Below are 14,131 nucleotides of genomic sequence, written 5' to 3' on the forward strand. Positions count from 1 at the left end.
ATTTTCTAATAAAGTCCAGGTAAACTACACATTTAATACCTAAACTATTAATTTTATTTCTTTTTAGTACCTAAATTTTTATTTGTTTCACAATCATACCGAACATTCATCATTTAACTATATTCTCACTCTTAGTTTGGTTACTAAAGTTTAAAAAAAATTCAATTTAACTACTAAACTTACAAATTGCTCATGTTTTAATCACTATGATTTATTTTATTAATAATTTTGTGACATGACATTTTTTTTTATTTTTTTAGTATATAATTAAAATAAAAATAAATTTGAAAGTTAGAGTGATTAAATTAAGAGTAATTTAAAATTTAAGTAATTAAATTAAAAAAATAAACTTCAATTACCAAAACAAGAGTCAGAAGATAATTGAGTGATGAATAATATAATTTACACATAACAAAATGTCATGTTATAAGAGTCCCGCTAAGTTTTTCAATGACGAGATACTAAACGAAAGAAAAAGTAAATAATTCTATATTTGTTATCTATATTAATATTTAAAATTTTAATTAAATTTATATATTAATTCAGATAAAAATATTGTTATTTTTCTGAATAATTTGAAATGATAATAAATTCAAATACTCCCATTTATATGTTATATTATAAGAGTGTTGTGTTTTCCATAATTCTATAATTTTTTTAAAAAAATTACAAATTATTATTTAACAATTAAGCACATGATTAAAAGTTTATGTACATTTTTTTATTACTTCATACATAATTATTTAATAATTTTTTTATAAATTTTTTAATAAAATACACTATAAATCATTAAATTACATTTAAATGATTATTTTGGTTACTGAATTTTTTAAAGTTATAAAATCATCGCTAAATGTTTTGATTATTTACAAATTGATCATTGAGACATTATAACAACAAGTTCGATTAAAGATAATTTTGTACCGTCACAATGATCTCTTAAATAAGATTAAATGTTCGAATTTTAAGATTATGAATAAAGTAATTGAGTTGAGAAAATCTTTCTTATATGCCCTTTAAAACTTATACAACATTCATTTTAGATTAGTTGATCAATAGATTAAATATCAATAATAATAAAAAAGTAAAATACTAAAACTGAATTATCTGTGAAATTTCATTCTGTTAATAGCGTAAAATTTATTGTTGTGTCATAAATGCCCTTTGACTTGGTCATTCTTGGTGAATAATCCAGGTTGCTTCTGAGAAGCAGCAGCCAGGGCTTGGACGTCATCTTATTGCTATTTGGCAGAAGATTGTTCACATTTTCAATCAAATTGAAAGCATATGATTGTTCACACAGCTTACTAGCTGGATTTCGATCCTCTGTCTCATACTTCATGATCTTGGTTTTCTAATGAGAAATCCTCTGCAATCCTTGTTATGTTTTTGTCAAGTATCTGAAAGGAAACTAAAGAAGATCAAACACCCGAAGAGCAGTGGGAAATTAGCTAAATCATCACTTCCAGAACACCTATGCCTTCGATTTTCACTCCACGAGATCAGAGCTGCTACCCACAACTTCGACTCCGATTTGGTTATCGGTAAAGGTGGCAGTGCAGATGTATACAAAGGGTTTTTCGACGATGGGGCATCGGTTCTCGCTGTGAAACGCTTTTTGGCCGGATCTTCAAGACAGGAACGACTCGAAGACTTTCACAATGAGGTGCAGCTACTTTGCCAGCTGCGCCACCAATATATTGTTCCTATGATCGGGTTCTGCGATGAGGAAGACGAGAAGATCATAGTGTACGATTACATGAGCCAGGGATCGCTCTTCGATCATCTCCATGGTACTCATCATCACCCCCTCCCTTGGAAAAAAAGACTAGAGATTTGCATAGGTGTAGCTCGTGGATTACACTATCTCCATGCTGGAGCAAAGCGTGCAGTGATCCACCGTGACATCAAGACAAGAAACATTCTTTTGGACGACCAAATGGTTGCCAAGATTGCCGATTTCACATTGTCCAAGATCGGTCCTTTTAGTTTATCGAACGCTCCAATCAGAATCGAGCTACCTCCTCTCGATGAAATCGAAATAGAAACAAGTCGAACTAGGCTCTTTGGAACTTTGGGTTATTTGGCTCCTGAGCTTTTCGTTGATGCTACACTTGTGACAGACAAATTAGACGTTTACTCATTTGGGGTTGTGTTGTTTGAAGTGATTAGTGGTAGAAAAGCAATAAAGTTTGATGCGGGTGTTCATGATCATCGAAATATAATTCCTTGGGCTAAGGAACACATAAAGAACGGAACCTTTTATCAGATTGTCGACCCGTGTCTTAGAGGGAAAATAGCTCCGAGTTGCTTAGGGAAATTTCTGGAGATTGCTCTAAGCTGCGTCCATGTTCAGGAACATAAACGACCTGCTCTCGGTGAAGTGGAGACGACATTAGAGCTTGTTTTGGAGCTGCAAAACAGAGCAGACATCGAAATGGAGTGCCTTGATCCCCATGGAGAATTTGACTTTGGAGAATTTGACTTTGAGTATTCATTTAGCTGCAATTCTGATGAGATATTGTCAGACATGGAAGAGTTGGAGTGCCTCGATCCCCATGGAGAATTTGACTTTGAGTATTCATTTAGCTGCAATTCTGATGGGATATTGTCAGACGTGGAAGAGTTGTGCAGATAGCTTAAGATCTGAGGACCCAATTTCGCACACCGAAAGATATTCAATCTGGGTGTAATCAGGTGAGATGTTTCTTAGCTTTCACCCCCTTCTTTGGCAAGCAACGTTTGTTGAGCAATAGAGAGAGAGCATTTTAGGTTATTTTTATGTGCTATGGTGTGGAAATAGCTATGGTTTGGGAGTAGTTGACTAACACTTGATCAAATCATGAAGTACATAACTCTGTTGGACAAATGCCATTCTAAACTTTGTTATTTCTACATGCTAGCGATGTTAAAAGCTTTTTTTTATTTCTTTTCTACCAGAATTAAACCTTAAAGTGTAAACAAAATTGCGGATAAGTATTTACACACGTGATTATCATTCAAGAATTTAAATTTGTAATGTAAAGTTCGAATCCTAGCATTGTACTCTAGGTGGGCAATCCGTAAATTCATATATAAATTCTAATTAGATTTTAAGTAGACCTTGATTCTAGACTCATTCTTAACCTAAGCTTTTTGTATTAATAAAAAACCCTTTTTTTTAACAAAAATAAATGGAAATTGATCATGAAACAACAAAGCAAACACCACGAAATGAGGTCGATGAAATCATTTTTATAATGCAAATTAGTAATCAAAATTCGAGGACTTTTGATATTATTTTATGTAGTTGGTATAATAAATGAAAGCAAACAGGGAGAAGGAACCGTAGTTGGTACGAATTATTGAGGAGGCCGAATAGCTATCCTAGAATGTCGGTTGTTGGTAGGAATAAATTAAACCATACACAAACACCACGAAAGTCGGGATTTTTCTTCTTTATAATCTAAAAAATGGTAGACTTATTTGTTCTTATACTTTCTTGACTGATTAAGTATTAGTTTAATTGACGACGTAAAACTGTACAAGTCATTTTCCTTGACACTCCCAAGGTCCAGCTCAGTTTCCATTAATTATTTACATCAAGGGTAATATTATATTACAAATCTCATTAATTATTTTTTAACAATATCCCTTAGTAGATTTATTAGAAAAAATACATCCAAACTGCACACGTAAGACTACCTCGCCAAGATTAATAAAGATGAGTTGTACGATTTGATTCAACGGAGCTTCAAAATCTACAACACGACAGATGTCTTTGTTGCAAGTTAAAGTTTCCGTGGGAAATACCGGTTCTGAAGCACATTATATGTTGACCTTATTAAATAAGAGACCTTCAAAAGATGTTTAAGGCTTACACATGTGTTGGTGGTAGGAACATCAGGTAAGGGTCTGATTTGCTCAATGGTTTCATTCTCTACACACTTGAGAGCCCAACCAGCTAAACCTATTTGATCCTCCTCCAATCTTGTGTCAACTACTGGTCTAGCACACAACACTTCGAATAGCACCACTCCGAATGAGTATACATCCGATTTTTCTGTCAGTTTTAGCCTCCGATAGTACTCGGGATCCATGTATCCGAATGTACCTTTCACCATTGCTGTGATTGGAACATTTTCCATGAGGACATGTCCTGTTTTAGATAACCCGAAATCCGAGACTTTAGCTTCCCATGTCTCGTCCAACAAAATATTGGTAGTCTTCACATCTCGGTGAATGATTCTCTGAACTGCTCCTGAATGAAGGTACTCTAATCCACGAGCTGCACCAATGCAAATTCGCAACCGATGTTTCCATGGGAGAGGGATGTTATCGTTGTTATAGAGGTGATCACGGAGGGTTCCATTCACCATATAATCATAAACAAGAATCATCTCATGGTTTTCGTCACAATAACCTATCAGGGACACAAGATTAATGTAGCAAAGCTGTGAGAGCATCTCAATCTCCGCCCAAAACTCATTTTCACCTTGGTGGGACTAGGAATTGAGCCTCTTAATCGCCACATCGTATTGTGTACCTGGAAGGTGACCCTTGTACACGTTTCCGAAGCCTCCGCGCCCTACAATGAGAGCATCATCGAAGTTATTTGTTGCGGTGAGGATGTCGACAAGTGAGATGTGCTTACATCGGATAGGTGAAACTTCTTTTCTGTTTAAGGATTCTGTTCTGGACAAAAGATGTTTCCTCAGCCTGAAAACGAGTATCAGAACCATTGATACTATGCTGCTTAGTGTAGCTCCGACGATGACCCTTTTTTGTTTTGAAAATTTTCCCGTCTTCATCGAATGCTTTTGCATTGTAGGAACCATCTCCGGTCGAGGGTTCAGAGCAGCAAGGCTACAATCCCAATTGTTCAACTTGAAAATCTCTAAACCATTCAAAAGCGCATCACAAAACTGTGGTTTACCACTGGTTTGTGGATGTAATGCCACCCATAAATCATTTACACTTTGTGGCACCCATACCACATAGTCTTTGTAGATTGGAATGCCATTACCACCGCTCCGACCAATCACATCCATGGCTTCCTCAGCGGTATGATTATTGATAAATATAACAAATACACGCTGATTCACATACTGCAGATAGGTCTCGCAAAAATGGAGCCTAACGAGGTAGTAAAACCCCGGATCAACCGTGAAAAGCCAAGTAAGGTTGTAGTAAAGACTAGAGATTTGCATAGGTGTAGCTCGTGGATTACACTATCTCCATGCTGGAGCAAAGCGTGCAGTGATCCACCGTGACATCAAGACCAGAAACATTCTTTTGGACGACCAAATGGTTGCCAAGATTGCCGATTACACATTGTCCAAGATCGGTCCTTTTAGTTTATCGAAAGCTCCGATCAGAATTGAGCTACCTCCTCTCGATGAAATCGGAGCTACCTCCTCTCGATGAAATCGAAATAGAAACAAGTCGAACTAGGCTCTTTGGAACTTTGGGTTATTTGGCTCCTGAGCTTTTCGTTGATGCTACACTTGTGACAGACAAATTAGACGTTTACTCATTTGGGGTTGTGTTGTTTGAAATGATTAGTGGTAGAAAAGCAATAAAGTTTGATGCGGGTTTTCATGATCATCGACATATAATTCCTTGGGCTAATGAACACATAAAGAACGGAACCTTTTATCAGATTGTCGACCCGTGTCTTAGAGGGAAAATAGCTCCGAGTTGCTTAGGGAAATTTCTGGAGATTGCTCTAAGCTGCGTCCATGTTCAGGAACATAAACAACCTGCTCTCGGTGAAGTGGAGACGACATTAGAGCTTGTTTTGGAGCTGCAAAACTGAGCAGACATCAAAATGGAGTGGCTCGATCCCCGTGGACGTATTGACAATGCACGTGTACTGCAAATGCAACTGCTCGAAACTGAGGACTCAATTTCAGACACCGAAAGATATGCAATCTGGATGTAAGCAGATGAGATGTTTCTTAGCTTTCAACTAGTTTGTTGAGCAATAGAGAGACAGCATTTTTTGTTTATTTTTTTGTTGTTACTTATGTGTTATGGTGTGGAAATAGTTATGGTTAGGGAGTAGTTGAATCTAGACTTGATCAAATGATAAAGAAAATAAATATGACTCACAAATATCATTGTAGATAGGGATGGATTAAGGGGATTGACTTGATTATGTTCTTTTTAAAAATTTTAAATTTTCATATAATTTAAGTATTTTTTTTTTATTTTATATTGATAGTCTATTTTTATCTCTTAAAATTTTCAATCAGAATATAGACCTTAAAGTCTAAATGAAGCTCCTTTTTTGATTTAAAAAAATTTGGAAAATTATCAATTGAAACAACGATGCAATTGCCAGTGGCAGTGAACTAACCCAAGGTCAATGCTTATTAGTTATGTGCTTCTTTCTTGGAAAAGAATTAGCGAATTAGATATTGTAGGTATGGTGAATGAGGTATATGAAATCATTTTTATAATGCAAATTAGTACTCAAAATCGATGAATTTTGATATTATTTTACGTAGTTGGTGTAAGAAATGAAAGCAAGCAGGGAATAGGAACCGTAGTTGATACGTATTATTGAGGAGGCCGAATAGCTGTGGGGTGTCGGTAGGAATAAACCAAACCATACACAAACACCACGAAAGTCCTGATTTTTCTTCTTTTTAATCTAAAAATTGGTAGGCTTATTTGTTTAATTGACGGAAGTAAAACCGTACAAGTCATTTTCCTTGGCACTCTCCCAAGCTCCAGCTCATTTTCCAATTGATTAGATTAGACTACATGAAGAAAGTGGAGGCTATTGAATTGACGAAGATTAATTCGTTTACAAAGACACCACATCAGAAAATTACACAACCTCATCCATGGTATGGGGCCCATCCATTGTATCACCAGCTTCGATGACCATCAGTTTTGTTTCTGCAGTTTCTTGCAACTCCAGTGCAAACTCAAGCATTCCCGCCACATCGCTCATTTTTGGTCTTTCAACTCCGACGTCGTGTAGGCAGTTTTTGGCAATCTCAACAAATACTCTCAAACACTCTGCTGCTATCTTACCTTTCAGGTAAGGGTCAATGATTTGCTCAATGGTTTCATTCTCTGCACACTTGAGAGCCCAACCAGCTAAACCTATTTGATCCTCCTCCAATCTTGTGTCGACTACTGGTCTAGCACACAACACTTCGAATAGCACCACTCCGAATGAGTATACATCTGATTTTTCTGTCAGTTTTAGCCTCCGATAATACTCGGGATCCATGTATCCGAATGTGCCTTTCACCATTGTTGTGATTGGAACATTTTCCATGAGGACATGTCCTGATTTAGATAACCCGAAATCCGAGACTTTAGCTTCCCATGTCTCATCCAACAAAATATTGGTGGTCTTCACATCTCGGTGAATGATTCTCTTAACTGCTCCTGAATGAAGGTACTCTAATCCACGAGCTGCACCCATGCAAATTCGCAACCTCTGTTTCCATGGGAGAGGGATGTTATCGTTGTTATAGAGGTGATCACGGAGGGTTCCATTCACCATATAATCATAAACAAGAATCATCTCATGGTTTTCGTCACAATAACCTATCAGGGACACAAGATTAATGTAGCAAAGCTGAGAGAGCATCTCAATCTCCGCCCAAAACTCATTTTCACCTTGGTGGGACTTGGAATTGAGTCTCTTGATCGCCACATCGTATTGTGTACCTGGAAGGTGACCCTTGTACACGTTCCCGAAGCCTCCGCGCCCTACAATGAGAGCATCATCGAAGTTATTTGTTGCGGTGAGGATGTCGACAAGTGAGATGTGCTTGCATCGGATAGGTGAAACTTCTTTTCTGTTTAAGGATTCTGTTCTGGACAAAAGATGTTTCCTCAGCCTGAAAACGAGTATCAGAACCATTGATACTATGCTGCTTAGTGTAGCTCCGACGATGACCCTTTTTTGTTTTGAAAATTTTCCCGTCTTCATCGAATGCTTTTGCATTGTAGGAACCATCTCCGGTCGAGGGTTCAGAGCAGCAAGGCTACAATCCCAATTGTTCAACTTGAAAATCTCTAAACCATTCAAAAGCGCATCATAAAACTGTGGTTTACCACTGGTTTGTGGATGTAATGCCACCCATAAATCATTTACACTTTGTGGCACCCATACCACATAGTCTTTGTAGATTGGAATGCCATTACCACCGCTCCGACTAATCACATCCATGGCTTCCTCAGCGGTATGATTATTGATAAATATAACAAATACACGCTGATTCACATACTGCAGATTGGTCTCGCAAAAATGGAGCCTAACTAGGTAGTAAAACCCCGGGTCAACCGTGAAAAGCCAAGTAAGGTTGTAGTTCAAGTTAATATTTGCAGTCGGCCCCATTGTACGAGCGGTTGCGTACACAACTTCCGGTGCCATATACACCGGTGTGGCCTCGGTGTATCCGATTGTTGCATTAGGCTGATAAGGCTCCGTGACTCCGAATGCTGCCCCGAAGATATATTCAACATCTTGATTCCATGTCCGGAACATCCCTGAGTCGTCTACATCTAAAATATCTCTTCCACCAACATTTAGCCGATTAACAGTTTCTAAAGCAGTGGTGTTTTCAAGCTCTAAAAAGTAATTGGTGCCCAATAAGGTAACAGAGCCATATGTCTGGCCTGTGTAGAGGTTTTCAGGCATCGAAACGACTTCAATCCCATTGATAAAAGCGAAAGAATCCGGTGAAGGGGCGAAGGTGACATGAAGCATCTGCTTGTTACCAACAGTGATGACAAATTCTTTGACAATGAACGCTTGTGGAGGACTTGCAGAAGAAAGTAAATAGGCACTGAAATTGCTCATGAGGGTGTAATTGTTAGCAATAACAGAGAAGAAGCAAGAGGTTATATCTAGGCCAGAGTATTTATTTGGATAGAAGTATAAACGAAGAAACTTGGCGCCCGGTGAAACGGGGAATTTGTATGTGAATTCACCATTAAAGATACGTGCTGTCATGTAAGGAACTTCAGTGACAGAGGGTTCTTGATAGGAGGCAATGGATGCAAAAGAAGTATTAGAATGTCGGTCGTCATCGGCATCAGCAGTCCATTGTCTTCCGTCATCGGATGTAGTGTTTGATGAAGCACCAGAGTTCAGAAGTATGTAATCAGTAGGAGTGTAAGGAGCTGAACTTGTTGTGGAAACTGAAGAGAAAAGGGCGAGGAAGACGATAGTAATTGAGAAAAGCATTGTTGTTTTAGTGTGGTGTCATAGAAGCCGCGCAACTTTGAAAAGTTTTATAGCAGAGTATGCTTGAAGGTCGATTGAATATCAAATCCAACAGCGATCTATATGTTCCAGCTAAGGATTACTGGATAAACCAGCTAAGGATGTGAAAGACTGAAAACAGCATTTGTGGCTAACTCTTCCACAGACTTGTCGCATGTAAGAAATTTCAAGAGTACTGACTTTGTAGTTCACCAAGTGTATTAATGAGTCAACGATTTCAATGGTCGACTCATGAGTGTTTTTGGGTTGTTAAGAGGCATTTATATTACCAGTTAAAAGTTAATTTACTTATTTATAAAGTTCTCCATTGAAGTGTGAAGGATTTTTAAGGGATTGTAAACGTGTTTAAGAGAGATGATAGTTGTAAATGTCGATAATGACTTATTCCTTTTGATTTGGACTTGTACGTGTATAAGATGAAAGCCTGTATGTAAATACACTTCATGATCGTTTCTCAACTAATTTAAAATTAGGGTCCATTTGTTTCACGGAAAACAAATTCTAAAAAATGAATTCCTTAAATTGAATTACATTTCCTAAAAAATAATTTATGGAAATCATTTTACGGTGTTTGAATCAAGTTATCAACAACGAGAGACTCCAACATAACAATGAAAAAATATGTTTATTTTAAAATCGTTAAAATTGAATATTACTTTCAAAGTTAATACAATACTCTTACATTTATACACTCATAATAGAGGTAAAATCAAATTTATATTAGTCTTTAACCATTCATAGAAAATATTTTATCAGTAAAATATATCTTCAACTTTCAGTGATTCACATATTTGATTCAAAAAGAAAGGGAAAAAAACAAGACAATCCCCTTTAGATAGCTTTAACATGTTTTAGAAGCCCTCTAACTTATAGACAATGAGAAACTAGACTAGTAAAATTGAGCAAACACTTCATTAAAGGATAGCGCACTCCTTGGTATCCTTGGAATGTTTGCCATCACTAGTGTACACTTTACCACTTCTATCCACCGAAGAGTAATCCTTATTTGAGAGTTCGTACCATGATGAACATCCTTCTACTCTGGATTTCGGTCGGAAAATCGAGATATATAGAGCAGAAACCGCGACAAAGGTCGATACAATTCCGACAACAATGAGGAATGTGGGTCTGATATTGTACTTCGGCCTCCGTGGTGGAAGAGATTTTATAGGTGGGCTGATATGTATTCCTTGAGGATTGGATCCTGCCAGATTGCCTTCATTGCTCAATTTGAAGATTTCAACCCCATTCAAGATAGCATCCGAGTATTTGGTCCTCAAAGCCGGAGCAGGGTGAACTGCAACGGATAGGTTCCTTTCCATTTCCTTTCCCGCTCTACCGATCATCACGGCGTAGTCTCGATAGACCGGCACCCCTCGTCCACCCGCCCAAGCAATTACATCGGCTTGATGTTCGGCCACGATGTTGTCGATGTAAATCTGAAATACTCTGTCGCCAGGCTCTGATATTTCTCCCTGGAATTCACAAAAGTGTAGCCTGACGTAGTAAGTGAACCCGACATCAACTCGGAACTCCCAAGTGAGTCTGTAGTTCTCGTTCACATTTCTGTCAGTCCCCATAGTCCTGGCTGTTTTGTACACTGGGGTCGGGGCACTGTAATTTGGTATCACGCTGAAACTGGGGTTAATGCTAAGATTAACAGGAAGAACACTAGGTCCACCATTAGCCAAGTATTCACCATCCTCGAACCAGCTCCGATACATACCAGTATCGCCTTCAGGTGAAATGGAGCTGCCGCCGACATTCACTCGGTATAAAGTTTGAAGAGCCTGGTTCTTCAGGATCCTATAAGGGTTCACCTGGTTAACAAAATTGAACCCCGTATCATCATCGGAAGTATAGTAAAGGTCGCCGGGCATGGACATGATTTGGATTCCGTTCACGAAAGCATAAGAATCCGGCACATTAGGATTCGGGCTGAACAGTATGTTCAGCTTTCCTTCATCAACATACATGCAAAATTCAAGATAAAAGACCTCCAGTTTATGATCATCTGCAGCAAGGGCAGCGCTGAAGTTTCGTAGGAGGGTATATCCACCAACATGGACATCGAAAAAGGAACTTGATCGGTCGAATTCGTGATATGAAGTTGGGTAAAAGTGAAGGCGAATGAACTTTGGTCCCGGTGTGACTTTGAACGAGTAGGTGAATTGGGAGCGAGACAGGCGGGCTGTTGCATATGGTATGGGGTTTCCCTGTGCTGGAGAGGTTGAGATAACAGATACCTTATTGGAGTGATCTAAATAAATGGTGTTGTCTGCGATCCAGGATCGGCCTGAAAGATCAGTTTTGTTGGCCGTGGAGCCACAATCGAGGGCGATGTTGTCATGAGGCGTGTAAGGCTTAGGCGAGCCATCGGAGGAGGCGATGGTTAGGGTGTAGAGGAAGGTGAAATGGAAAAGGGTTAAGACTGAAAGCTTTTTGGTGAAATTCTTCATGGTGTATAGTCGAGGATGATAAACTCAGATAATTGAATTCAGGGTGAAACAGCCGAGAGAGACAAAAAAGAAGACAGTCCTGCAATCTTCATTTTCCTTTCTCTTTGGCCTCAAAGAACGCCCAAGAGTCTGAAAAATCAGACAAAGTCAATGGCCAAATTAACAGAACAAGTAATATTTTTTTTAAGCAAATAGAAGCCGTTAGATTGGTTGAGGAGAAATGTAGTGAAACCCAAGTGGATCGTATGCTGGCAATGACGAATGTGTCCATTGTTCTGTTGTTAGTGGCAGAGGTGGGGGCACCGAAGAATCCCTAGAAGATACAGCTAAGGGACAGAGACATAAAGTTTCAGAACTTTTTTAGACCCAACATTTCTTAAGCTCACGGGCTGTATAAGATTCCTCAGCAATCTTTTTTAGACCCAGTCAAATCATATTCGGATAAGTTACATGTTTGGTCACCAATTTTAGTGTATTTTTTTATCACTTAACTTTCAAAATTTTTAATTTTATCATTAAACTTTTAAATTTCTCACTCTTTTATTTTTCATTCGAGCACCAAGTGTTTAGCGCCGATATTAAAATATTGTGTGTTAGAACTTTTTATTTTTTAAGTTAACCTAAAACTTTTAACACTCTTCTTCTTGGTTGGCATTCTTCTCTGCCTCTTCTCCACCTATGTTCAATCACTATTGAACATAATCGGTGTTAAAACGTTATCTTTTCTTCCCTCTTCTTTTTAGTTTGATTTTTCATGAACTCCTCTTGAAATTGACTAGGTTCATATAAAAACTTAAACCTTATATTAATTTGATCTACAATATTTATCATTTAATCAAGGTGGAACAAAGATATATTATTTTGCTCTTCCTTCTCTTCCTCTTCACTATTCAAATTTTGAAAATATACTCTAACATTAATAAATCAAAGGGAATCTAAATACTTGGATAATATATCGTATATTTAATCTAAATATATTATTTATCATATATATGTTTTTAAAATAACGGTGGTTTTCAGAAGAATGCAGTGTTTTGTCATCTAGGCCCTTAATTAACATTCCAAAGCATCTTTTTTTATTATAAGATTATTTATGCAATTTTATCTAATCTATAAGAGGTAGAGAAATTATCCCTTAAAGCACTTATGTGGATGTCAAGTTGCCAACTCTCTGATCTCATTCCTTTTCAGATACAATCCCCATTCCTTGAGGAATCACGTGCCAGGAAAAGTGTGACAACAAACAAAGAGGGGACGTAGATTATGCATTTGGGTGGTCGATTCCATGCTGGTCAAGATCTACTGGATTTTTCTCATTGTATTAGCGTCTGCATACAATAATTTTGATGTTATTGGACTTTTAAAATGGAGGTTCAAATGTTAAATCGATTCACGTGGGTTGTCTTTGTTACAACTTGTATATACATTGCATGACCATAAAAAGACATGTTTCAAGCTTTTTCATTGATTGAACTTGGAAGAGAAAAGAGAACTGAAAGAGTGATGGAAGCCAAAATGAGGAAACATTTTCTCTGTCTTGCGATTATAGTGCTTGCATTATGCCATTCCTCTAGAGTTATGTCAGTGGAAACCAACGGCAGCACCTCCGTCATCGCTGACGACGGCGACTTGGAGTTCCTCGTGGATTCTTTTAGCAGTAGATTCCTCCAAGGGAATGGAAAGCCATCTTACAATTCACTTTATGCTAAGACATTGCCCGCAAAATGTGAGAGATTACCAAGTGATCCTTATTGCGTTCCGAATCAAAACCAGAAAACCTGTAAGCCAGAACATCCTTCGGTCTACAATCGTCGTGGGGGATCGTGCTAATAGTACTAAATTGCAATTGTGGTTGTCATTGCAGCTGCAATATCATAGTTGTGGATGTTACGACCTTTACGATGTGATTAATTTTCTAAATAATTATGTTTTTATGTTATGGATGTAGTTTGTAGTATCGTGATAATCTTAAAAAAGTTATGATTCGACCGTTTATGCAGAAGGTGAAAGACATATTCAACTGTTTCTACTTTCTAGTAGGTTTCATTCATAGTTTCTCCTTAAAAATATATATTTTTATTTCTTTGTACCCTAAATTATTTCTTCTTAGTTTACCCTTCGAACTATTGTTTTCATATCAATAAAAACTGACATGTGATATGTTATTATTGAAAGTCAATAATTTTTATAATAAAATAAAACGAAAACGATAGTTTAGAAAACATATTAAGAATAAAGTAGTTTAGAATACAAAATAAAAAAGTGTATAATTTGCATTTGTTAGAATAATTCCCATGGCGAAAATATTTAAAGTTACTAGGGATATAAGTCACATAACCAGAACCATATAAATAATAACTCAATTAATCTTGTGAGATGAGATTCAATCCTCAAATAAGATATAAGGTTTGTACATTAACTTTGTAAAGGAAAC

The 14,131-nt window shown here is 37.3% G+C and overlaps 3 protein-coding genes and 1 pseudogene across 3 annotated transcripts; 2 read left to right on the forward strand and 2 right to left on the reverse strand.

Annotated features, from left to right (window-relative positions):
• The first annotated feature begins 1,226 nt into the window (after window positions 1–1,226).
• On the forward strand, window positions 1,227–2,962 carry LOC120162959 (receptor-like protein kinase FERONIA). The gene has a single exon (XM_039172994.1). It carries the CDS (start codon window positions 1,358–1,360, stop codon window positions 2,636–2,638), a length of 1,281 nt encoding a protein of 426 aa, XP_039028925.1. The 5' UTR covers window positions 1,227–1,357; the 3' UTR covers window positions 2,639–2,962.
• An 808-nt stretch (window positions 2,963–3,770) lies between these two features.
• On the reverse strand, window positions 3,771–5,163 carry LOC120163240 (annotated as a pseudogene).
• A 214-nt stretch (window positions 5,164–5,377) lies between these two features.
• LOC120163249 (probable serine/threonine-protein kinase PBL22) lies at window positions 5,378–5,797 on the forward strand. The gene has a single exon (XM_039173227.1). The coding sequence runs from the start codon at window positions 5,378–5,380 to the stop codon at window positions 5,795–5,797; it is 420 nt and encodes a 139-aa protein (XP_039029158.1).
• Window positions 5,798–6,755: 958 nt separating this feature from the next.
• Window positions 6,756–11,848, reverse strand: LOC120163257 (receptor-like protein kinase FERONIA). Its single transcript, XM_039173236.1, has 2 exons — window positions 10,156–11,848; window positions 6,756–9,208 (listed from the first exon to the last, which is right to left on the reverse strand). The coding sequence occupies exons 1-2, from the start codon at window positions 11,695–11,697 to the stop codon at window positions 6,818–6,820; spliced, it is 3,933 nt and encodes a 1,310-aa protein (XP_039029167.1). The 5' UTR covers window positions 11,698–11,848; the 3' UTR covers window positions 6,756–6,817.
• Between the last annotated feature and the right edge of the window lie 2,283 nt (window positions 11,849–14,131).

This window comes from Hibiscus syriacus, unplaced genomic scaffold, assembly GCF_006381635.1.
Source record: "Hibiscus syriacus cultivar Baekdansim isolate YM2019G1 unplaced genomic scaffold, ASM638163v2 tig00002919_pilon, whole genome shotgun sequence".
NCBI classification, from domain to species: Eukaryota; Viridiplantae; Streptophyta; class Magnoliopsida; order Malvales; family Malvaceae; genus Hibiscus; species Hibiscus syriacus.

Bases quoted from the DNA above. Each gene is read 5' to 3' on its own strand.
- LOC120163249 (XM_039173227.1), top strand. From the start codon at position 5,378: ATGAAATCGGAGCTACCTCCTCTCGATGAAATCGAAATAGAAACAAGT.
- LOC120162959 (XM_039172994.1), top strand. From the start codon at position 1,358: ATGAGAAATCCTCTGCAATCCTTGTTATGTTTTTGTCAAGTATCTGAA.
- LOC120163257 (XM_039173236.1), bottom strand. From the start codon at position 11,697: ATGAAGAATTTCACCAAAAAGCTTTCAGTCTTAACCCTTTTCCATTTC. The intron at 9,209-10,155 runs TAATGAAGTGTT...TGACACCACACT, and splicing joins CCAAGGAGTGCGCTATCCTT to AAAACAACAATGCTTTTCTC.